Raw genomic sequence first — 26,787 nt, 5'->3', positions numbered from 1 at the left:
TCTCTTTTATTGAGAAAAATTGGACCCAAATAGATGTAATATTTGAGAGTGGAAGTTCTAAATTCTTATGAGCAAGAGTTGTCATGAGAAGGAAATAAGTAGAGGACATTTTAGAAAATTTAGTACTTGCATATAAAAGAGTGAACAAAACATGAAATATTTAGTGATAAATCCATGATATTAGGGAAAAAAACAGAAAAAGAGGGAAATAAGTTTTACAGGTATTGCTCATCTTTGAAGATGTCTCAGATCATCTTCAAACAAATCTTGATATTATGTAACTTTTCTAGTTTTCGATTCCTAAATAAAGCAAAAATTTCCATCAACTTGAATTTTGATAGACAACAAATACAAATACACAAATCCACTAAAATTTACACAAGCCTGTTAAGTAATTAAAGCCTCTTCTGGTCTTCATCTTAAACAAATCAAGAAGTTGACTCCTCTTCAAGCTCCATTTTGTGTATTGTATATTCTCTCTCAAACAACAAAAATTCCTGCATGAAATGTGAGCTTCAACTTTTGGTAGCAGTACCTAATTATTTGCATAGCAGGAATTAACTGACAAGATAACAAATATATTAAGCCACAATTTCATCATCGTGGATCCAACTACCCCATCACCCTGACAAATGGGTGTATACTTCAATCTACACTAGCAAGTAACGGTGTAAACCTTAAAACATCCTGTACATGACAAACAGGGGGTATGACGGCTATAACAGAAGCTAGATATCACTGTCGTCAAGCACTAAGGATGTGGCCAGATGGTAAATGAAGTCGGAGCTGCGGGGAGGATGAGGGAAATCAATCACGGCAACATAACTTGGTCAATAGCATCATAGGATGGAATAATAACTACTTGGAGCTTAAATAAAGATTGGAGAAACGATAGAAAATATAAGCAGTTGTGGAAGAGTTTGTGAGTTATGCACCAACAGTCATCTTAGTTGATAGGAAAGCTATATTATCTCGTCTCCACTGTATAAAGGGTAGAAAGCCAACAGTTAGCTTACCTGCAACTGATTCTGACTGAAGAGACGAAGAAATCCAATTTCAGGATCTGTGACAAGGTTGATCAACTCCTCATGGTTATTAGGTGGATTACCAGACTCCGCGAGTGAGACAGAAACCTACAAAATAGCTCAACAGATCAGAATTGGGAGAACAAAACAGACACGTCCTTGTAGCTTTTGCTCTATTCAGACATTCAGCATTGTCAAATGAGATTTAATTGAAAGTTGTGGTTAGCATTTGATTTAGATGATAGCGCACACAATATTATCAATAGTTAGAAATTATTAGTTCCCAAAGAAAGCTCACCTGCATACACCGCAGAATGACTTCAGGGATGCAACACCTACGACAAAGACCATGCACTATATAGGTTGCAGGGCCTTCAATAGAACCATGACTGTCAGAATACCAAGCATCTAATCGAGATATCTCGATTGTAACTCCAGCTTGAAAGCGAACAAGCTCCCCTTTAACAAGAAACAACATAATTTAAGAAGATGACGGGGTAATATATAAAAGAGACAGGGAAAGGGAAAGGGAAAAAAAAGCAATGAGCTTCATCAGAATTCCCGTTTACAAATCATGCCAACTAGTGTGATTCTCATGCAAATGAGCCGTGGAAGAAGTTAGTACTAGCTAAGTAAAAAGAACTGCCTCCAAGTGTTTCTATGGTCCAAAAGGTCAAGAACGGATTAAGATCTGCATAATGAGATTGACTTCAATTGGTAAAAGATCCGATGATGTGTTTTGGACTTATGGTGAACTTAATACTGTAGAACAGGGATTAAAACTACAAAAGTCAAACGATCAAAGGTTTTGACAGTAGCAGATAGTCAAACAACACCAACACCATGTCAATCAAGAGATTTGATATCACTTGAGTTTCAAGGAACCTCATTGGTATCATTGGCACTAATATACAGGTAAAGATTCTTCCCAAAAGTCGGGATCATTGTCTTGATCAATACATGCTATGAGATAAAACATTAAGAGGATACTAATTAATGATAGTAGAGTTCATAAAGCAACTATAGATAGGAAATCGAGAAGCCTGTTCAACCAAATGAAATACAGAAGTTATAACTTTCTTTATGTGCAATATACGACCAACAAACTATATACTGAAAACAAAGTAATACCTCAACATTAGCAGAATAACTATTTGAATCAATTCATTGAGCACAATCTATATACTGAAAATATAGCACCTAGACACTAGCAGAATAACTATTTGAATCAATTCATAGACTCATTCCCACGAAGTCAGCAGTACCACAAGAGAAACAATGCCAAATCCTCTACTCCATTTCAGTTTCTATGACCTTACTGTCTTTCCACAGGGAGCAAGAGCAGCAATATTGACTGATCATGCTTGAGCTTAGCAGAGTTTTGCCAACATAATAGTCAGATGGTGTGACAAGATTTGATGAGGTTGATTCGAATTCAAAATGCCACTGGGTTCATTAAAAATGTTTTTTTTAGAAAATTATATTTTCGCTACTTTTTCAGTCGCAGGTGCTGCTACACGTCCACCAAGCGGGACAGAGTGCGACCCCTAAGCAATTGGGGGTCATTCGGAACCACTTTTTACAAAATCATCCAGTATTTGGTAACCATATTCTGTGGAATATATATCTCTGAAAAATATTTTTTTTACAAGGTAAATATATTTCCACCATGTGGTAAAATGATCGAAAAACACATGCGCAAAAGTCATTTCCTATACAGTATCCCAACTCTTAATCCATAACAGCAGTTGTAATCAACACGACATTGTAGTCAACTGGAATTTGCACTCTTAGTCTTCCATTTGCACCCACTCCAATGTGGTGGAATTTGTTGTTCAAGTAAATAAGTCTATTTTTTGAGATATATTAAAACGGTACGTAGATCAAACAAAATGTGGTCTAGGAATCATTTAAGCACGCACCGGTGAAATGAGAGTATAAACACAGAGATAAAAAGAATAGAAAAGAAAACACGTAAGATTGGAGGATAGAAAAGAACAAAGAAGTTGGAAGACCAGAAAACTAATTGAGAACTACAAATGAAGATAAGGCTAAAGCAATTTAATATCAAGGCTTAAAATAAACAACCCGAAACTAATGACACTAAACTAGTGGCAAACGGGAGAAAAAGATGAAATGCAAAAGAATGACACATAACTAGTGATATTTGAAAGCACACAACGATTTGCAGCTAAAGATGAATGTGGTCCAGAAGGAGCTCCGAGAAGACAATATATCAACGGGAGGCTTTGCCAAACTGGGAGAAGGCTATTCTTAAAACAAGTTCATCAACTAGAAAATCTCATACCTTTAAAACCAGCAGCAAGCACTGCAGCAAGAATACCACCATCATGGAACTTATGTGGCCCAAGCCCATCATTTCCTGTTGCTAAGCAGCGCAATACAACCTCAACACAATAGTTGTCTCTGGACGATATAGAGACATTCACCTGCACAAACATTAACACAATGTCAATCACCAACATTATTATGTTTGCGTTGAAGGTCAAAGTCTTCCTAAAACATAACCAATTGCTTGAGCCCGCTTTAATTTACTGTTGATTTTAATATTTTGTTTTAACAGAAAAGCCTAATAGGTTGTTTGGATTGGCTTATTTTAAGTGATTTTGAGCCAAAATAGCTTTTAAGCACTTTCGGTGTCTTCGGGTAAATTCTTTAAGTGCTTATAAGCAGTTGGTTTAAGCTAAAATGATAAAAATAAGCCAAAAGGCATAATAAGGCTAGAAACTCACTACAGAGGGTATGTTCCCAAGCCCCTATAGCTGAAACTGTCTATTACTCTTATTTAAGTTGACCTGCCTAAATATCAGTGTATGGACTATGATGTTCTATATAAATCGTTACACCAATAGACCATAACCCAGACAGATGTATTCATGTTTTAAGTACATTTGCTAGCTAGCATGTCCATTCTAACATCCCCCAACACCCCTTTTTGGCACTGATATCTTGGCTGAGATTCCATTTTACCATTTCTAAAGCTCACTAAAACTTGTTTATTTTTGATAGGTACCTTGATTGATGGAAAACTAGACCAACATGGTCGAAAACTCCAATTATAATTAAAAGTTAAGACACGACAAGAAAGAAGGAGACTCGTGTATAAGACACGTCCTCACTGGAAAAATTAGCATACCATTATTTGGCGATTTAATACTTCTTCCTCACTGACAGAAGAGTAAAGGGCGCTCATTAACGTTGTGCATAAGGTGGCATCGGGAGCCATACAATCACCAGCTGATGAACAAAGCATCGCAGTCGCATGCAACTCCAGGAAAACAGGTTCATCACTTTCCAATACGCGATCTTCAGTTGGAACTAACCATGGATTTTCTTGCCCTAAGATACATATTCAGCACATTAACTTTGTGGGAGCCCAACAATTCAACTGTAAAAGGCATACACTTGAGAAGAAATTGAGAGCCAACGTGCGGGGTAAACGAAGACAAAATGAGACTTTGCAAGGGGTAGGCAAATCATTATGAGAAAGCAATACATCTTTTAAGACTAGATATCTTCTGAACAATTCTTTCTCACATAGGTTTTGTTCACTCACGTTGTAGAAGCGAGAGTGATGTATCAAGTGTTTCTCTAGCTGCTATAACTTCCTTCTGCTTCTCCTCATCTGAGAGTTCAACTGGTGAAATTTCTGCGTTCTCTAGCTCAACCTTTAGCCAGTTGCGATAAGTTGCATCACATGAATAGAACTCACTCTGATTCGGGAAAAAAAATTATAACGAGTAAATCATACAAGATAGAAGAAATAGCAAGCAAATTAAAGGCATCTCGAGATCTTCTGTAAAATTCCCAAAAGCATACCCAGTCCTGGAACTCCTTTAGATTCTCCGAGAACTCATAACTCTCAATGGAAACAAGCTCATCTGAGAGTTGTTTCAATGGCTCAGCCAGTAAACTGAGCAAAGTATGAGCGCCGATGGGCATTGCTGGAACCCTCCACATTGAAATAAGAGCAAATTCCCTGAACAGCACATTGCTGTGGAAGTAGTTGAAAGTGAATCCCAATTATATGTTGGGGACAAACAGTGAGCAAAAGTACTTAGGCATCAAAAAGATTAACAAACATCGGTGGAGGGGAGACGCAACAGCACACAAAAAAATTGAGTTTGGGTATGTTGACAAAGATTGAAAACTTTAAAGAAGAGTAAAAAGTTAAATAAGAACTCCTGCTAGTTTACTGATTTTTAAAAAAAGTACTCCCGCTGATACGTATCGTATACACACTCAATACAGTTAAGCATCAGAACACGTTCAACCAAACGAGTTGCTTCCTATTTGCAGATGGGAATGTACTGTTGGGGTTTCTCTCCCTTAATTCTTTTTTTTTTCTAGGGGAGGTCTACAAAATTACCTTACCCATCAACTACATGTATGAATCAACATTCACCATTTTATCGTTCATGAGATAACCAATTACAGAGTGGAGGGCATGATCATTTGAGTCGCCTCAAGGAGTAATAAATTAAGAAAAAAAAAATAGGGAAGACAACTGACCTGTGCATCAACGCCCGGAAAAGAAGTTTCATACTAACAGACGTAGAATTATTGATTGTTGAAGGAGGTGTAAAACAAAGCCACTGAATTACCATAGCTTTCTGAAGGCTCTGCAATCGATGCTGCTCTGCAACATCAGTTTCACTATCATATTTCCCAACTCTGATTTCACGAGACCTTGAAAGAACCCTGTTTAAAATAATTATAATTTAACGCCAAGTCCTTTTACAGAATTCTATTTTGCATTATTTCAAACTTGCGAAAAGTGTGAAGAATAAAGGGACCTTTCAATGATCTCCTCAAAACTGCCCTTCGAATCATCTTCTGGAGTGAATGGCAAGTATTCAATAGCAGAATGGAATATCTTATATCTGACATGAACACTGTCAACATTGGAAAAGCAACAATGCAATCAGACAGCAACTTAAGCCATTACAAATAGTTTAAATAAAAACCTCTGCAAAAGTTCCCTTGTAATGATCAAGCAGAATGAACTGTTCCTGAGTCATGAAAAAAGAACTTCTCCAACAGTATCGGGGTTTGGAGTTTGGACAACAAAAAATCATTATGGTTTGTTTATAACTTTTTGCCCTATTATTTTTGGGCAAGTTCTTATTGATGATGTGCAACAAAAAGTCATTATTGTTTGTTATTGCCATAATGCTTGCTTTTCCAAAAAGAAAAAATTAAAGAGAAAAAAGGTCAGCATTATATAGGTAAATACCTGCTATTCAGCCTTAACTCCATCATATGCACAAACAGATCAATACAACGATGACGAGCTAACTGAGAAGCATAAATTCCAACCAACTCTTCATGTTGCTTTGTAAATAGAAACATAGTATACCTGCAATTGCAGTTCAGACTTCAGGAACAGATAATAATAGTGCTAAAAAATCACAAACACAGGACATAAGAAATTAACACTAAAAATAGTGCAGTACTACTTTGATTTCTTACAAAAATGGAGCAGATATACTTGACACAATGAAAAAAAAAACAGATGAAGACAAGGGAGCATTTTACCTTTGGCATACTGCTTATATAAAGGAGCATTTTACCTTTTTCTTAATGAAATGATTCCTCACTAAATCAAAACATATGTTGGATTGTCAGTTCTCTGTGGTTCGATAATCTCACTACACAAGGAAGGGAGACCCTAAATGTACCCTTACCAGACTCGTGGCTCAAAAGTTTATTTCATCGCCAACCCCACCCATAAAAGTGATCTGACCACTAAAGTCTATCACAAGCCACAACCAAACAACACTATGAAAAAGATTCTAGTCCTCCACCCTCTTCCGTTGTGTTAATACTCTTCTGCAACCACTTCCGTCTATCTAAAGTGTGCACCTCCACTTCAAATCAACACAACTGCTTCTGCAGCAAAACCTTGTCGAAAAATCTGAAGACTTCCACTACTAGCCACCCCACTTCCCACCTCACTAAGTATAAACTTTTTGATATTATGTCAAAAAGATTAAGAACGCTGATAAAGAACATTGAAGTTGACTCTGTTTTGCCTTCTAAGTATTAAAGTTGATTCTCATAGTTCTTGAAAATCCATAATCCAGATGAATCTCTAATTCTGTTTGTTCTGTGATCCATTGCAACCAGTTGAAAAATACATTCATCAAGGCACTAGGGGAACAAAGATGAAGTATAATTGCAGTGACCTTGTTATGTATGGTCTATGAATTCTAACTTGATTGAAAGTGTAAGAATGCTTCAAGGTTCATCGCATACAAATCGGTCGAACAATATTTTGCAATTAGTACTAACTTAAGTAAGGCAAACTAGGCAGCTACAAAATTCAGAAAGACATCTCAGAATCAATTGAACTACAGACATCGTAAATAAAGCAGCATATAGTATTTATACAAACTGGTTGATAGGTGTTACCATACATTTCCAAGCATTTAGTTTTTCTCTTAAACTCATAATTCGTGCACCACAAATCAAATAAAATAGCTACAGAAAACTTTTAACTGACTTTCCACCAAAACTACATAAGATGCTATAGGCAGTGAATCATGGACATGCTGTCCAAACTGTCATTTTAAAGAAACACATGAGAAGAGATGAAAGAACATGATTATTGATTCCCTATATACCTTCTACATTTATCAATACCAACAAAAAAAGAATATGCAACAGAGTACTTACATGTGAAGAATGAGGTCACCAACCGTCAGTAATTTCTCTCTAAAATCATCCTTCATTTGATCTTCGAGTAAGTATCGGAGCACAAGCACTAAGTGTGCACCAAGGCGCATCATTTGTGGGTCACCATGAGGTCTAAGCGTAAAAAAATGCACAGTCAGCATAAATCACATCCAACATAAACTTTGTTTCCAAGAATTTGTATGCATGCATATTGTGATAGTCTATTACTAAACACATGTATAGATAAATCACCCATGTACTTCTGAGTTCTAATTATCAAGGAAACAGAATATTTTGTAAGATCCAGGAGCCAAAAACAACAAAAGTACTTCTGGAAGCCTAACCCTTTGGACAATTGACATCAGGCAATATATCATGCTAAATTCAATATAGAGGGGAGGCTCAGTATGTGAAGTGCCTGCTAAAAGATTTTATGAAGTGGTCACACAAAATTAAATAGAGTGCCAAAATAGGTAGAGGTCCTGCTTTATCTCCCTCCATCCCATATAAGATGGGCAACTTACTAAAATATTTGTCCGATATTACTTGATCACTTACTAAATCAAGATAGAATTAATTAAAAAAAAATCCCATTTTACCCCTACAATTAATATGGCCTTTGAAAGTCTAAACAAATTTTGAAGACCCAAGAATTTCTTTTTTCAAGAGGCTAATTCATATGATTAAAGGGCAAAATAGTAAAGTTGATCAATCTATTAATGATTTCTTAATCACCGTATAAAATAGAAAGTGCCCATATAATATGGGATACAGGGAGTACCATTTTAGAAAAGAAACTTCACGTGTTGGACAAGAAAAAGAATGAAACTGAAACGTGTAGAGGCGTGTTAATTAAATAAAAACCATGTATTGTTTTTAGCAACTTCCAACATTTTGATGAGGTGGTTTTAAAATTCAATAGTGTTAAAATACTGTCAAGATTCTCAAAGATACTCCCAAGAAGCTTTACAAAGACAATAAGCATTGAAAACCACTGTAGAATAACCAAATCTTGGTGTGTGTAAGCAACAGCAAAACTTAGCTCATGTACAATGAAATGTGAAAGATTTACTTACTTGAAGAAGGCTTCATCATCTTCAGAAGGTGATATCCAAGACCAAATGATGTCCAGTAAACTTGGTATGTCTCCTAACATAAGGTTCATCTGTTCAAAACTTTTGGTTAAAGCTGCAGAATAGATCGGTGCCACTAGAATACTTGGGAAATGAAACTGTACTTAGCTAATATACACTACCTTCTTCTTGAGGAAGATGTATTACTCCCTCCGTTTCAAAAAGAATAACCTATTTTCCTTTTAAGTCTATTTCAAAAAGAATGACCCCTTTCTTTTTTTTGACAACATTTTGATTTCAGCTCCTTTCACGTGGCATGTTTAAGGCCACAAGATTAAAAGGCATTTTGGTATATTAAAGCCTTCTTTATTTTTTAAACTCCGTGTCAAGTCAAACTAGGTCATTCTTTTTTAAATGGATCGAGTAACTTAGAATGACACCAAGGCAAAAGGCAGGATAGATGCCATTCTAATTGCAATCGAAGTAGTAGATTCAAGAATTACCCAAGGAAAGGCAGGAATTTTGTGTAAATATGGTTTAGTGCAACCCAAGCACTGGTTTCAATGAATATACACAATGTTACCTTCTCAAAAAAAAAATGTACCCAAAGTTATTACCCGCTCAAGTTGCTATATACACAGAACTGTTGGGGCAAAGAAAATGGAAGGAACTAGGCTTTTCTAAGACTGACACAGACCAAGTGAGGAAGTCCTAAAATACTAGATTATGTGGTGCACAGAGATATGGGTTGAGCTGCCACAACAATACATTCAATGTGTACGCGTGGTAAATTTGTGACAGGAATAACATCAAGAAATATACCATCAGAAATTACTTAAATCATAAGAAAAGCCGGACCAACTTTCACAGGCAGTGTTTCCTTAAAATTCAACTCAGCAGACTGTATAACAGCTCAACATCACATAGTATTTACAATTTGTCGCACACTGACGATAAATCCTTTTAATATGCTACACTGCCTTTCTCATCAAGTGTACATAGTGAAGACTTGTATTTAACATAAACTACACTTCTGGAATTAAGTTATTGTTGCAAATGATTGTGTATAGAGTATAGACTTGCACAAGTACATTTGCTGGTAAGATGTATCTTGTAATCAAAAGGGGATACTAAATTTTCCAATTTCCAATAGATCAAAGGGACTAAATAGAGGCTAAAACATATTACTCTGTTATGAAACGACTCTATACCTCAATTTGTCTCTGCTGCTCCTTGCACGATCGAGCAACAACTTCATGCACCGTATCGCTAGATTACAAAGAATTTTTACAGATTTCAGATAGGAAACAGAAAAGAAAAATATGGAGCAAAATCTGGATTGCGTAGTTAGTTACCTTGAATGGAGTTTCTGAAGAACAGCAGAAAGGTGCCTAGGTTGCTGATTCACAACTTGAAGTGGCCAACTATCTGGCCCAACAGCTGGTTGAGAAGCGCCATCTGCAAAATCTGGACTAATTGCTTCTTCAAAATTCTTGAAGTGGTCATTTCCACCGGGTTGCAGGCGGGCCAATTCCACATCAACCTGAAAATCAAGCCATGATTTTGCCATGGCCCAGCAAGCAGACTGGAAGAAGAAAATATTGATTTCAGTATCAAGAGCAACACTACAAATCAAAGAAGAGGCAGAAGGAAAAAAAGAGAGAAGTGGAAACCAAAGCTCCTTATGAAAAATGCAAGCAAATGGTTGAAAATAAGTTCATCCTCCAAACAGAAAGGATGAAACTAAATGCAGCAAAGGAATTTGTGATGAAAGAACAAAAACAGTCTGTGCTGAAATAGTGCTGTCAACACCATCAAACCAGGCATTTCAGTTAAGAAAATGTGCATTCAGATGCAAAAACACAATTCAGGTTTTTAATTCAAATTCAGTGAGTAGTTCTCTAACACTAAATATCTAATTTCTTAGTCTAAACAAATAGCATATTCATCCATAATATTTTATCAACAAATGTATTGTCCATTAGTTACTATTGTCGTTCCCTTAAGACAGATATCACAAGCACTGAAACGCATGTTGTGATGCCTTAATCTTGCACCAAAATGTTGTATAACTATGGTAAAGAACACTCTACTGCACCTAACGTAAGGGCTCAAGTACGCATCAAGAGTGTTGTTGTACAACTACAGTGAAGTGCACTGCACCGTACCTAACTTGAGGACTCGTGTCTTGCCTTTAACAACAGTTGATACAGGAGTATAATGCAAAGTTGACCATTGGACTATGGAATGGAAATGTGTATCATGTGGTTGAAGAAACTGTTTAAAGAATTGAAACTCAGAAATTTGATAAGATCAAGTAAATTTGTGCAACCAACTAGTCAACTACCATTGCATATTGCTTCTAACTCAAACGCCTGATAGGAATTAAGCACATTGAGGCTGATCATGATTTTTTCTTTTATCAAGTAGAAGATTTCTTGATAATAACAAGGCATTATGGCAGTATACAAGAGGTATGCCAAAAAAAGGAGAGACCTACAAAATATGATTCTCCCCAAAAGATACCCAATCCTCTATACAAACAGGAACTACATGGTTGCACCAAAAGTAAATAAGGGAATAGTGACTACTTCTCAATTGAGAAAAGCTCATCTCCACCGTTCAAAAGCTCTACTATTCTCTCATTCCAAATGACCAGCAAAAAAAACAAGAGTAACATTCCAAGTCTTGTGCCTTTTTCTCCTAACTCCACTCTTCCGGCTGAACAACTCCTCCTCGGAATTTGGCATAACCCGACGAACACCAAACCATCTAATCATATCCCACCATGACCTCATGGCTAATTTGCAATGCACGTCCTTGCCTATCTCCTTACATAGGAAACACCAGCTTATGCAAACAACCTTTCTTTTCCTAAGATTCTTCATCGTCACTAGCACCCCCTAGTCGCCAATTACGTGAAGAAGCACACCTTACACCTTAGATATTCAGACCGAATCATAAGGGAACTATCATCTGCCCTAAACAGAAGCTTCTCATAGAAAGACTTGACAGAGAACACTCTGTTATTTCCCAACTCCCAACTCAGAGCATCGGGTCTGATTGTGACCTTAATCATAAGAAGATACATTCTAGACGCATTTCCAATAGTGATTCATTACCTAGCAGATACGTCAACTAAAGCATGCAGACTGCTTCTAAATCAACTCTATAATTGATTATCACTTTATTCATAAAAAGATACATTCTAGAATCTAGACGTATCTATATTAGTTTTGTGGTTCAATTCATTAGCTAGTAGATATGTTCACAACAGCAGTCCAAGGATTAAGTACATGTGAAGCAATAATCTTTAATCTACAATTTAGAAGTGTTAGTATGTGCTCAGGTTTAAAGATAAAAATGGGCCAGGCCGAAATGATGCGACCAAGACCATACTTTTATATATTTGTTAAGGACATATGTACTCCATTTTACACTTTTGCATCTTTGTTTATCAAATAAGTATTTTATAAATTCCAGAAATAGCCTAGTGTACAACACAATTTCTTTGTCACTTCTATTTTCAAAAAAATTTACTTCAGTGAATAAAATTTCGAGGAACAAATGAATAAGGTTATTTGAGTAATAAATTCATTTAATAAAAATTAAAAAGAAAATTGAGGACCATCCATCTAGATAACCCGTGATTAGACCCCTCCCTGGGGTTAGGGTCTAGTTTCCGGATGAAGCCTCTTCATTTTAAAGTTTTAATTGGGACCTAGACAGTTTGCCAGATTCTTAGGGGCATCTAGACCCATCCCCTTTTCATGTATATCTAGTCTTTTCTCTCTCTTATTTTCTATTTTGCTCATTTGTATATCTACAGTCACTATATGTATTTAGGCTCATTCTATAGAACATACAAATGAACAGGCAATAATTAGGAGTCCTCATAATTAGAGAATTGCATCAAAGAAATTGAATAATCTGATAACATATTGGAGTCCGTCCTGTCCCAATCTCGAAGTCCCCTTCTAGAAGGAAGTTTTCAGTTATGACAGTTATAATCAGATCTGTACAATATCTATAAGACTAGTGAAGTTTCTAGAAGAGACCTAATAAACATTCAGCAAAATTTTCAATCCAACGGCTACCAAACACTTGTAGTATCATGGAGATTAAAACACAGAAAAACCACATTAAGGAATGCAGGAATCTTATACCTCCCAATCCATACATGTTGGAAGAATACGTTTCAGATTACTGCACTGGGCTGCATATACTGCTGCTTCATACTTCCCACCATCTTGATCTGCAATTCTCTTCAATATAGAGAAAAAAGGTTCCATCAGTTCAACTGAAACCAACCCCAGCAACACAATCATATAACAGAGATAGACATACATAAACCCAACATCTCTTGCATATAATATGAATAAACAATTATTTTTGGACGAAACAGAAGCTAGAAATGGGAAATCTCATCAATTGAATTCCTATTTCCTACCTCGGAAGCACAATAGCAAGCCCATTTCCAGAGACGCCATTGATGACCAATTCCACTTTCCAGCTCAATGGCCTGTAACGTTCTGTTCTTGCCATTTCTCACTAGGGCTTCCATGGAAGGAAACTGATCAAACCTTCCGAATGGAGATAGTGTTGCAGCTCTCCATGACTGTCAAGTTAATGATTTTATCAGATAAATATAGTGTCATACTTGCCCAAAAAGATTGGCATACCTGTCCAGCTGACCGGCAGAGGCTACATGCTTCTTCCAATCTCCCTGCCCTTAACAGAGTCCAGACATCCTCCAGAAGAGATTCATCTTGTTTCTATAGGTACAAGTAACATACACCATCAGTCGATAAGATATCTAGGCATCATGAAATCCAACAATATAAACTATAAACTCCCTCTAATAGTAGCTACAAAATCATGGTTTTTCCATTTCTTTCCTACTAACCCCCCCCCCCCCGCCCCCCCACACACACAAAACGTGCGCACCCCCTTCTTCACATGATTAATTTATAAAGCACGCAGGGAAACCAGAGATGCATCATAAATGATACATAAATTGAAAAGGACTACCCTGAATGTAGATAGGCACAACGAGGGTGGACGAAGACATGAGATTCCCAGGAGAAAGCTGAAGCATGGTGGTTTATGCCATATCTAAGCCTACGCCTACAGTTCAAGGGATGATACAAGATCTTCTAATAATTCTACATATAGATTCCAGAGATAGTTTTTCTGTCAAAAAGAAAATCCAATAAATTCTAACGATCCACAAAATTCATCAATGATCCCAGAAAGAGATCAGATATGGAGACACATATGCAAATAATTAAGTCAATCTATTTGCAAGACAATACTTTGTCATCATGTAACTGCTGAGCATGTTCACGCGTAGGCGCATCAAAGTCCAAGTGATTAATTGTCTTTGGATTTGAAACACCTTTCTTCAGGAACCGTTGAGTGTGATGCCAAATTCCGGAGCTGGGGAGATAGGTGCCAACGTGAGAGCCTCGTACCTGCAAATGTGATTGAGTACAGCATAATCAGAAACAAACACCACTACAGATTTCATGAAAAAAGAGAAAATATATATCCTATAGCAAATAGAAACGGCACTGCAGATATGAGCATTGAGCAGTCTCTCCCCATTCATTTTTGGTATTTATGCTAGAGAAATAAAGGGGAGCGTTAAAGCAACAGTAAAGTGTCTTTGTGTGACCTATAAGCCACGGGTTCGAGCCGTGGAAGCTGCCACTAATGCTTTCATCAGGGTAGATTGTCTACATCACACTCCTTGGGTTGCGGCCCTTCCCCGAACTTGTTAACACGGGATGCTTCGTGCACTGGGTTGCCTTTTGTGTGTGATAATTAAACAAACAAATAAACCATCAAAGTCATCTCTCTTACACAGTATGATTTTCGTGCAAACAAGTGAGGGAAGAAAAGGAGAAAAAAGATGACATCCGTTAGTTCCAGAAGAGAATGTAGCAAGAGAAAAAATAAGAACTTGAAACTTATGCTGCAATTAGAAAATATCCCAACCGATAAATCTAAGTAGAAAATTGATGTAACATCAAAGATCTTATCCCAATTACAAAAATCTAGGAACAAAGGCCTTTTTTTAATCTATCCGTCTGTCATATTTTTTTCTTTTCTTTTCTTTTTTTGACTTCTTTATTTCATGGATCCCTCATACCGTCTTACCATACCTTTCTAAAAAGCTTTCATGCTCCATTCATCCAAAAAAAAAAAAGATTTCATGACCCAATAATCAAATCCAAAGACTATTTTGGTTTTGGATATGCCATGAAAACAAAAGTATAATCAGTGCGTACAAACAGTGCAAAATAATGAGTATCAGAAAGAGAACAAACAGAGCATATACCATTGCAGCCACAAAAGTATAATCACGGTGTACAAACAGATCAAAACAACGATTATCAGAAAGAGAGAAAATGGAGAAAATGACTCAGTATATTTTTGTTTACTCTCCACATTCCTTCATCACAGTCAGAGAAATGTGGAGAGTAAACAAAAATATACTGAGTCACTTTGTTTACTCTCCACATTCCTTCACCACAGTCACAAACCCTTAGACTTGAGCTTTTTTAATGGTTTCCTCTGTGAAGTTCACTAAGAAGAAAATCCCCTTGGATTGACTCAATTAACGCTTTACTTAAAAAGAATTTCACCAGATCAGGGACAAAGTTGAGCCAAGTACAAGACCTAACAAGCCAAGGACCAAGACAAAGAAGCATAATTCTGTTGATTTTATTAGGTTTACTGCGATAGTGCAGGTCTTTACTACTAAACTATTGTCAAATAAATTTGAGCTGAAACAATCACTATAGAAACTCTCTCCTCCCTCAAGAACAGTTTTCAATACTTCAATACATCCTAGACATTCTAGCAATTTGGAATTAAGAAGTAGATGATTGATATATCTATTACATCCCAGACAAAACTCTAACAGAATATCTGTAAAAAAAAAAAAAGAGAGAGAGAAAACACAAAGTTCATAAATAAAGGAAGATGAAACTTCTGTTAGCCTGTTTAGTCCCACAACGGTCAAGTCTATGAGCCATTATCTCCCTAAATGATCTTTGACTATATGATCTCAAATAATCCTCACCAGATGAGCTATAATTTTTGTGGTTGCAAATTTGTTTAGTTGGTCCAACTTGTATCCTGCTGTTAATGCGGAACAACCTCAGCACTTTATTAACTCACTAATTCTCGCTTAGATAGTTAGTATAGTTAGCCACAGAATTTTCGTAAACTCAAATGCCATATCTTGTAATTCTTGCAACTTCTTGATGATGTTATTAATACCACTTACTTTATCAAAAAAACTATCCAAGGAGCAGGTATTGAGATGCACAAAAACAATGTCATAAATATTTCTAATTAACTCAGACATGTAAGACTATAAAAGGAAATGGAAACATCCCGATTCTTCGAAGGAATAGAAACGGACGGATAGGGAAGATCACCAAAAATGCAAGAACTGCAGAAAAAATGTGCTAAAACCAAGCTAAAATTTGTCATTCACCAACTCATTACCTTTCTATCCAAATCAAGGGCTTTGGAAGCTAATCCTTCAAGCCACTGCACAATCCGGAGGCACAGTTGTGCAGTATGATTCTTCACCACAAATTGGCAAGCTTCTAAGTGTGAAGTAGTTGGTAACTGTATAGAACATCATATGATACAGAAATGTTAAACATAAAGGAAACAAAACACACTAAAACAGCAATACCACTAGTTTGTTAACAACTAAAGATACATCACCATGATTAGGTCTTCTGGAAGTTCTTCATTTCCTACAAGAGGATGAAATGTTAAATTTAAATAACAAGTTGCCACATAAAACAAGAGAGCTAACATCAAATCGATGAATTTGAGCAGGAAACTATTTTCTGCTACGAAAACTTCTGCAGTAAAATGACTGAAACACAATAAAATCATATCCAAGTGCTAATGACATTAGTGGCTTGTTTCTCACAGAAGATCGAAGATTTAGTATACATTTAAAGTGACTCATGCCCACGTATCCTTTTTCAAATGCCAAATGCAGACTACATATTTGCAATCACTTAGGAGATGAACATGATATTCTTTTTGCCAACATACAACGGAAATGACAAGATCTACATTTCTTGATCTTTTCTGTATCTAACATGAATTCTAATATTACATGAATTAGTCATCTCCAAGTGTCAACTGTGCACATATTTTCATATTTTTAGTTAGATGGAAGAAAAATATTCAACCTATGAGAAATGACTTTTTGTAGTCAAAATTATCAAGTTTCAAGTTGACCATGATTCCACTAATTCAAATTTCCAAATTCAATCATAGACACTTCAAAACTACATTGAGAATACCATCTACAATAATGATGAGATTTTCACGATATTTATTAGTATGGCGATTTTAAAAAGAAAATAATCAAACTGAGTAGTTAAACACAAGTTCATTTGAGTCATATGAATTAAGACGAATGGAGTAACAACTACGCCTTCCCCAAAGACACAAAAAAAAATTAGAACGGTAACATGCACAATTCTCTCACTACCAAAAGTAAGATGTGGCAAAACTTGTCTAGTGATAACTAAAGAACATAGGTATTAAAAGGTTGACGACTTATAACCTTTTCCATAAAGATGCCACAAGAGAGACCAGGAAGCTGCCTCGTCAAGCAAAATCCGAGCCTTCTGTCTCATCAATTTGTCCTCCATAACTCTGTGCATTTCATTAGAACCATACCTGCAGGAAAAAGTTATAAAGTACTGCAGTCTCACATGAAAATACAACAGAAATATCCTCTATTTGGGACTAGATTACAATGATCACAGTAACAATGGAGAATGTACCATCAATTTCACAAATTTGGCATGTTAGTTTCTTTTGTTTTACTAATTAGTCACTACAACCATTATCCTTATCGTTTTTATAAATATAACTTTCTCTAGAGATCAGAGAGAATGAACCATTATTTGAAAGGGACTTACTGTTAATTGAGGTATTTGTAAGATATTTACTACGGAGACAAGTTTATCTGCTTCTAGTCAGAGCACATATTTCTATTACCCTTGCTTGCCAGTAAAGACAGATTAATACACTGAGATGCGGAGGATTTACTGGAACCAAATAAAAGGAAGGAAGACTAATTGCTAATTCAGAAATATTTTGGGGACCTCCAACTCAATTGGCTGGAGACACATTCAGGAACAAGCAAATCAGGAGAATCTACAGTCTGGGATTTAACGAAATGTCCTTTTTTCCTCCTTTTTCTTGAACTACAGGAGAAGTGTAAGAGTTGAAAAATTGTCTTGAAAGAGTAACAATGAGACTCCAAACACAGCAGCTTTGAATGATTGCAAAAAGGATGAACGAGGAGAAGAAATACAAGAAGGTTGACAAAGAGCCTTTTGGACCAAAATGGAAAAACTAGTCAAAGATTTTGGGAACTCTCTTAGGCCTCATTTGTTTTCATTAATATTAAGACGTCTGGATTTGAATGCATATTTATATGATTAAGATAGTCTAGATTTAAACATGGAATGATTAAAATTGTATGTTTCCAACATCGAATGTGCATAATTTATTTATGTGTAAACATAATAAATATATACAATTCAAATTTTAAAAAATTTGAAATTATAAAAACATAAATTTAATAAAATAAATTATTCTGACTGAAAATTAAACATTCATGTTCGCCAATGATGGGGATAGTTTGTAGAGGTGGTAATGGTTGATATTAATAGCTAGTAGTTGTGATTAGGAGAGGCAAACGAGCAAGTCGGGTCAAACATGAGTCGATCGAAAAAGAGTTTAACAAAAATGGATAGAGTAATCAACTCGACTCATATTTTAAATGGGTAAAAACAAGTTACCCAATGGATAACATGGGTAAATATGGTACCCATATTATAGTAGAGATCTTACTAAAAACTTTAAAAACAAAATCTTTTTAAAGTTTTTTTATCACTCCACCCCTACCAGCCACCCACCCACCCCCCTCCCCCCAAAAGAAAATTAGTTTGTTTTTTATGAAAAAAAAATTATTTCTTTGTACAGTTTTTTTATCAGCCCACCCCTCTATGTTGAAGTTTCTTTTACCACCCCACCCTTCTAAATTAAACCTTTTTTACAAAAAAAAAAAAAAAGGTTGAAGTTTCTTTAACCAATCCCCCAACCCCCGCCACCACTTCTCTTTTATTTTATGAATGAACATCTTTACCCCAATGAACTAACCACTTTTAAATGGGTAAATATGAGTACTATTCGTCTTTTACCCATATAAATTACTCATCCTGCCACCCCATATAAATTACCCATCCTGCCATCCCTAGTTGTGATGGTGGAGACGGTTGGTGTTGTACTGAGATTGGGTGATGGTGGCTGTTGATAGTGGTGATGATGGTTGTGACGGTGAAGTTATTTTAGTAGCTGGCAATGTTGATGGTGATGGCTGAAGAATGTGTGGTGGTTGACGATTCATTCAAGGCAGTGCATCAACGGCAGTGGTAATTGTGATGATGAGGTGGTTAGTAGTAGAGATTGATTGCAGTGACGGTAGTGGTTAATAATGGCGGTAGCAGTGACAATAAAAATAATTAAAATGATGGAATAGGGGTGTACATAGGTCTGTTTGGTTTAGTTATTCCAGATTAACAAACTAAGATGTTGAAGATGCAAGACCAGACTTATAGAATTCCACAAGTAGGGAATGTACATATTTCAGTTTGGTTTAGTTTTTTACTTACTAAACTAAACCAACTATGTTGTTAATCTGAAATAACTTGAGAGAAGTTCATCTTAGTTTGTTAATCTGGAATACTTGAGAGAAGTTCATCCAGTTTTCACCAAAGTTAAAGAGGATTCAAAATATTTCTGGGGCAGGAATTTGAGATTGTCAATCAGTTCAAAAAGCCCAAGCATGTAGTTGATGATGCTCGAGTATTTTTGGATCAAAAAAGTGCACTGGAAGTAACTACAAAACTAACAAACAAAGCCATAATGAAAACCATATTCTAGCATACGTTTCAGATGAATTGAATGTCCACCTGCCCTTATAGCTTTATTTCAACAAAAATCCAGAGCAGCACTTTTCCATCTCTCAACAATTCATCTCTTTCTTTTTCTTTTCTTTTTTCATTCATTGAACTCGTCTATTTCTTTTTCCTATAGAATCAAAGGTAACTTCTGGAAACTCGTATTTGGACCAGTCAACAATATACAAAACACATTGTCAGCTCTCACTAAAAGATATAAACAGTCAAATATAGATATTCAAGTTGGGATAAAATCCACTAAATCAGAGCAACATACGTACCTAATTGACTCTGAGACTTCACGGCAACAATTCTCAAAATGTAATATCAAATCAGGGATTGAAATTAACCCTACAGAAAATAGAAACAGAAACAGTTACATTAAATTATAAAACTTAGTTATTCCTTCATGGCATACTAAGAAAACTTTCTCCTTAAGACTGATAAATTAATCTACGGTGCATTGTCCATATATCTACAGGTCAAGTCTTTCCAAATCCTTTTGGGAGCGCCACCCCAAAATGGGCCCTGCAGGCGCGATCCGGATTTAGTCGGAGCTCCAATCTGGGCTCCGGACACCGGACGGGAAATCAAAAAAAGAAGTCTTTCCAAAGCCCAATTCAGGCCGTGACACTGATCTTTCTTTATTCCATATGCATGATCCATGCCAAATAAAGAAGAGTATGTCTTTACAGAAATAATCCCAGGATTTTTTTGGCCTGGCTCTCTCTCAGTTTCCTATTGAATCCATAAACATGAAAATTAAAGAGCTTGAAATGTCAACTTTAACATCAGATCAGTGTAAGTTACAAGATAGCATGCAGATGTCTTGGATACGAGATTTCATCAGAAAAGTAACCATAAGCGCACAGTAAGAAAATCATTAAATTAGTTCTTTAGTCTAGGAACCTAAATAATGAGCATGCAGAATATCCCAAAAGGGAGCTTAATGAACACAAGTCAATTACACAAATCAATATACAGAGCTTACAAATATATATCATGCCTCTCCACTTCTCAAACTGTACTTAGACATTCAAGACAAGAAATTCCTTTTTAGTCCTAAAAGAATCAATTAATCAATCAATCCCAAACAATCCTAATAGACTAATAATTTTAAAAAATTAAAATCACAAGAAACTTTTTTGCAAATATTAAAAGAAGAAACACTCGATCAATATGGAAAGTCCATTATTTTCTATTTTTTGTGGGGAAAAGGTCTATTATTATTATAGTTCAATTGTGAACCTGCCAGATTTTATCACAATATTCAAGTTGATATGACAATATGATTCGGCTCTTCGCAAGATTATTTAAAACATATTCCAGGTTCTCTACTCTCGAAACATCATAATTCAAGACATCATATTTTCTTTTTTTGTGGGGGCGCTAGGGTAATTTCAAAATGTAAGCCACATAATAAGCAACAACCCAAGCATTTCTGTTGATTAAAGAATTGTGACCTTGCGCTCCACCGAAAATAAGTTAAAACAATCTTTACTAATAAGCACCTTGAAGAGCTGAATCCAGTAGGGAGGCAAATAAAGTAAATGTTGAGTCTCCACTGTCTTGTGATGCATCATACTCCTCCTTGCAAGTTCTAAGGGAAAGGCTTCCACCTCGACGAATCAAATCGGTATCTGTATCTGATATCCCACGGCTATCAAAAGAGGGTCTCCTCCTAGAAGCAGTTTGTATTCCAGAAGGTGTTAGATCAGCATCAATACTTTCAACTTCTTGTTTGATATTCTCCATAAAAAGTGCACCATTCAATCTGTTTTCGCTGATCCTAGCAGCGGATCTTTCCCGATGAGGAGATAAGCTTGAGCCTGAACTCCTTTTCCTGCTCATGGTACCGATGCTTTAGTGCCAGAATGAACTTTTTAAAAAGGAAAAAAAAAACATTAAGAATATATGTCTAGCTCATAAAAACCATTCAATGCAATGAACCAGCATATAGTTGCTACAAACATACAAGCAACAGACCTTTAACTACCACAGTCTAAATACTTTCAGCAAAATAGCCGCTGCAGGTCCACTATACACAAATCCACATTCTCTTATAAATTAATAGGAGTATTCAAGTGTATCAGTTCAGTTATCTTTCTCCAATGTATTGTTAGGAAGTTCGGTTTTTTCTACATAACCATGGTGTTAGAATAGGAATAAGTATTTTTTACTTAGAATAGGAATTAGAATATGAAAAAGAATACAAATTCTAGTTGGAAAAGGTTTCCAATGTAGTGTCTATAAATAAGGTCTTCATGTAAAAATTTAGATACGCAATTCAATAATATTTTCTCCAATATTTCTCACATGGTATCAGAGCAATTGTGAGAAAAAAAAATTTAAAAAAAAAATAATATTTTCCGATAACCTAGTCTGTCCAGATTATTATTATTTTACTTCACTGTTTTCATAAAATTGACACCACCACTAGTTGCGGAATTTCCCGGCGAGTAAAGCCCAGTCATCCACACCGAAAACCAATGCTACACGCGCCGCCGATAAGATTTTCGCCGGCGAACTGTCAGATCCACGCACCGGCGCGTGACTTTTTTCGGCCAGTTTTTTCGATAATTTTTTTTTATCTAAGTCGCCTCTTCATTCCGAGGCTGACTATGTAATTTTTTTTCTGATTCCAACCAGATTCGATCGCCGGAATTAGGATTCCGGCTATTTTCAGGCTGTTCCCGGACAAAAAAAATTCGAGATTTGAATTTTCCGATGATCAGATCTCAATAATCAAGATTTTTTTGTTGTTCCCGAGACAAATTTAGCATAATGTCTTTTGGATGTGATGTTTTTGGTTCTAAAAATATAGGGATTGGAAATTCTAGCCTATAATCACTTCAGAACAGAACTTCTATTGGGAAGTTCAAACTATTTATCTTGGGCTTCGTCAGTTGAATTGTGGTACAAGGGTCAAGGTGTGCACGATCACTTAACGAACAAGACTTATGTGGTAGATGTAAAGGCAAAGACTAGTGAAGAAGATGCAAAAGTCAAAGCACATTGGGAGAAAGTAGATGCTCAATTATGTAGTCTCTTATGGCGTTCGATTGATTCCAAATTGATGCCCTTGTTTCGCCCATTCCAAACGTGTTATACAGTTTGGGAAAAGGCGCGTGCTTTATGCACTAATGACATCTCTCGATTCTATGATGTGATATCTCGATTGACCAACTTAATGAAACAAGAATTCGATGTCTACTTACTTGGGACAGGTACAGGCAGTCATGGAGGAATTCGACACGTTGATGCCAGTATCTACGGATGTGGAAAGACAACAAGAACATAGACAAACATTGTTTCTAGTTCTTACTCTTGTTGGACTTCCTCCTGATAATGATTCTGTGCGTGATCATATTTTAGTTAGCCTTACAGTTCCTACAATCGATGAATCATTCTCTCGCCTCTTTCGTCTTGCGGCTCCTCTATTCTCGCATCTCAAACCTTTGAAAAGCGTACATATTAGTCTATGGAGAATCGGCGAGGGGGAGGACGTTTTGGAAAACCTCGATCCAAGTGTAGTCATTGTCACAAATCTGGACACACTCGTAACATACGTCATATTTTGCATGGTTCACCACCCAGTTATGATCCTCTTATTCTAAAGGAATATAATGAGTTTCTTCAAATAGCGCAAATAAACAGTCATCTCCACCAGTAGCATATGGTGCTCAACCTAATCAACCATCCAATAATGCTCATATTGCTCAGATAGAATATGATGAGTTCCTTCAGTATCGTGCAAATAAGCAAGCATCTCTACAAGTAGTTTCGGTTGCACAACCTGATGTGTCTGTCACGGGTAATTCTTTTGCTTGTGTGTCGCAATCTAGTACTGTTGGAACATGGGTCGTGGACTCTGGGGCTTCTGATCATATTTATGTCATCTTTGTCCTCTGTTTCCATTCCTAAGACTACAGGTGAAGCACTTTCTCATTCTGGATGGAGGCAAGCTATGGTTGATGAGATATCTGCTTTACATAAAAGTGGTACTTGGGAGCTTGTCTCCCTTCCTACAGGTAAATCTATTGTTGGTTTTCGTTGGGTTTATGCAGTCAAAATTGGTTCAGATGGTCAGGTTGATCGACTTAAGGCTCGCCTTGTCGCCAAAGGGTATACTCAGATATTTGGGCTAGAATATAGTGACACTTTCGCTCCTGTGGCTAAAATAACATTTGTTCGTCTTTTTCTATCTATGGATGTCGTTCGTCATTGGCCTCTTTATCAATTGGACATAAAGAATGATTTTCTGCATGGTGATCTTGAGGAAGAAGTCTATATGGAGCAACCACCTGATTTTGTAGCTTAGGGGGAGTCTAGTAGCCTTATATGTCGATTGCGTAGGTCACTCTATGGTCTGAAACAGTCTCCTCGAGCTTGGTTTCGAAAGTTTAGCACAGTAATTCAGGAGTTTGGCGTAGCCTTATATGTCGATTGCGTAGGTCACTCTATGGTCTGAAACAGTCTCCTCGAGCTTGGTTTCGGAAGTTCAGCACAGTAATTCAGGAGTTTGGCATGACTCGTAGTGGAGTTGATCACTCTATGTTTTATCGACATTCTGCCAGGTCGATGTATCTATTTGGTTGTTTATGTTGATGAGATTTTTATCACTGGTAATGATCAAGATGGTATCACCGATTTAAAGCAACATCTTTTTAAGCACTTTCAGACTAAAGACCTTGGCATATTGAAGTATTTTCTAGGTATTGAGATTGCTCAGTGCCTCAGTCTAGATCAGGCATTGTTATCTCTCAACGCAAGTATGCCTTAGACATTCTTGAGGAGACAGGAATGATGGGATGTAGACCTATTGACACTCTGATGGATTCGAATGTTAAACTTCTTTCGGGACGGGGGGAGCCACTTATTAATCATGAAAGGTATAGACGACTTGTTGAAAAGTTGAATTATCTCACAGTGACTGGACAAGACCTCTCTTTTCCCGTGAGTGTTGTAAGTCAATTTATGACTTCCCCTTGTGATAGTCATTGGGAAGTAGTTGTTTGTATTCTTCGATATATAAAGTCAGCCCCCGATAAAGGACTACTCTTTGAAGATCAAGGTCATGAGCATATCATTGGATATACAGACGCTAATTGGGCAGGATCACCCTCTGACAGACGTTCGACACAGTGTTTTGGGAAGCGAGAAGCGGAAAAAAGCGACGAGGGCTTGCTTCACAGAAGCGAGAAGCGTGAAGCGAAGCGCGTGCTTTTTTTTAAAAAAACGACATTCTAAGACATGAATCTAGAACCTCATGGATCTCAACTCACTTTATTGACCACTCGCTCAAACCCTAGGGTGTGGGTTTCAACATTCATTATAAAACTATCCTCGATAAGGATTCTCAAAACAATAGTTAAGTAGCTCTTAGGGTTTTGCAAATTCACAACATTAAAGGTGCACACCCTCTACCAATCCTTTGCCAATTTTCTCTTCTTCACTAGCATGCACAGTTGGTGCATCCAAATGTCTCTCTGCTAAAGTTTTCTTTTAAAGTATGTGCGCATCGCCTCTTCTGTAAAAGGTCTAGTAAGGTTAATAGACCCAAAAGACCGATAGTTAATTTAGTGCCCCCTTCATCTAATAAAAAGACAGTCATTTGATGTCCGAAAATTGGTTCGGGGTTATGGAGAAGTAGACAGACTTGACTAGGAAAGGTGAACAAATACAAAACTACGACCTTAAAGCCATACCAGAAACAAGTGTCGATCTAAGGCATGATATATATGTCTGCACAGATCGTCTTGTTGTGGCCAATTGGAGCATCAATATAATTGATTGTTTTCTTCAAAAAACAAATATTTTTTACTTATTCCACATTCATTATCACACAAGAATAGTAGGTGCAATGGTACTTCATATTAACTGAGTAAAAATTCTAAATCTGGCTCTAGCAAGAACTGTGCCTATTTAGCCCAGCTCACTCTCTCTTTTCACAACACTAACTGTGACTTGTGAGTTCTCCAAAAAAGTTCTTTTCTTTTTCTTTTTTTTTTTTTTTGCTACTGAGTTTGCGTATGTAGGACTAGGGGGTCACTCCTCATTGAAAGTTTCTTCAATTTCAAAACTCAAATTTGAGACCCTCTAACCAAAGATGAAGAGATTCCAACAGTCCCATCGCACCTCTCAGTGTTATGAGCTGAAAATCAAATACCAAAATGATTGAATAAGCATCAGTCCTCATAATGCAAACAAATCAAGCTCCCCCATTAGATTCAGAACTTCCTACTTCACGCATACAATGCATGAATAGCTATGCAGAAACTAAGCCTACATCAATTGACAGTCATCAATCAATCAATCAAGACCAAAATAGTTTAGGTCAGCTAAACCAATCATCACCTTCCAATACTAAATAAGTTAGGGGTTCTCTAAAACTAAAGGTTTGCTGAACCTCACTCACATTTGTGAGCTTCTAACCTAGCAAAAACGGAAGCAGGTTTACTTAACTTGAATTTCAACTAGTTTGTGTCAATTACAATCTATATAAATGCAATAGAAAAAACGAAATGGGGAAAGTAAAAATTGCTGAAACAGATACCCGTATCGACGAAATCTCTCTCTTGTGCTTAGATTTTCCGGGTCGAAATAGCTAGGAGATGTGCCATCGTCAATCTCCATCTTCAGAGTATCAAAGTTTTGACGGCACCGGAAGGCGAAAGGTAAAGCACCGGAGGTTTAAGAGCGGGAAGGGTTTTATCAAACTCTCTGGGACTGTGGGAAGACTTAAGAATGGGTTGTTCAATATATCAAAATGTTTTTTTTTATTTTGTCTAACTTTAAACAAATTAACAAAGACTAAATAATTTTTTTTAAAAAATTCTTAATGTTAAGCAATTATTTTTCTTAATTAAAGTATAAGTAGTTAAATTAGATTTTTGAAATATTATGAATGAGTGTTTTAATATTAGGAGATTGGGATGTTGTTATGAATGTATGGGTATATTAGAACAG

At 36.5% G+C, this 26,787-nt stretch overlaps 1 protein-coding gene across 1 annotated transcript; it reads right to left on the bottom strand.

Annotated features, from left to right (window-relative positions):
• Window positions 1–159: 159 nt before the first annotated feature.
• On the bottom strand, window positions 160–26,608 carry LOC101260210 (nuclear pore complex protein NUP107). The gene is made up of 24 exons (XM_004252349.5): window positions 26,375–26,608; window positions 21,330–21,661; window positions 20,100–20,169; window positions 17,409–17,524; window positions 16,547–16,578; window positions 16,319–16,444; window positions 14,113–14,271; window positions 13,480–13,572; window positions 13,248–13,415; window positions 12,964–13,062; window positions 10,153–10,382; window positions 10,009–10,066; window positions 8,801–8,889; window positions 7,725–7,856; window positions 6,283–6,405; window positions 5,843–5,941; window positions 5,559–5,747; window positions 4,866–5,040; window positions 4,603–4,759; window positions 4,183–4,385; window positions 3,334–3,475; window positions 1,324–1,484; window positions 1,017–1,133; window positions 160–497 (listed from the first exon to the last, which is right to left on the bottom strand). Exons 1-24 carry the CDS (start codon window positions 26,452–26,454, stop codon window positions 429–431), a joined length of 3,219 nt encoding a protein of 1,072 aa, XP_004252397.1. The 5' UTR covers window positions 26,455–26,608; the 3' UTR covers window positions 160–428.
• Window positions 26,609–26,787: the final 179 nt, after the last annotated feature.

This window comes from Solanum lycopersicum, chromosome 12 (assembly GCF_036512215.1).
Source record: "Solanum lycopersicum chromosome 12, SLM_r2.1".
NCBI classification, from domain to species: domain Eukaryota; kingdom Viridiplantae; phylum Streptophyta; class Magnoliopsida; order Solanales; family Solanaceae; genus Solanum; species Solanum lycopersicum.
Note: the sequence above shows the minus strand (reverse complement) of the source record. Positions and strands in the feature narration are given on the sequence as shown.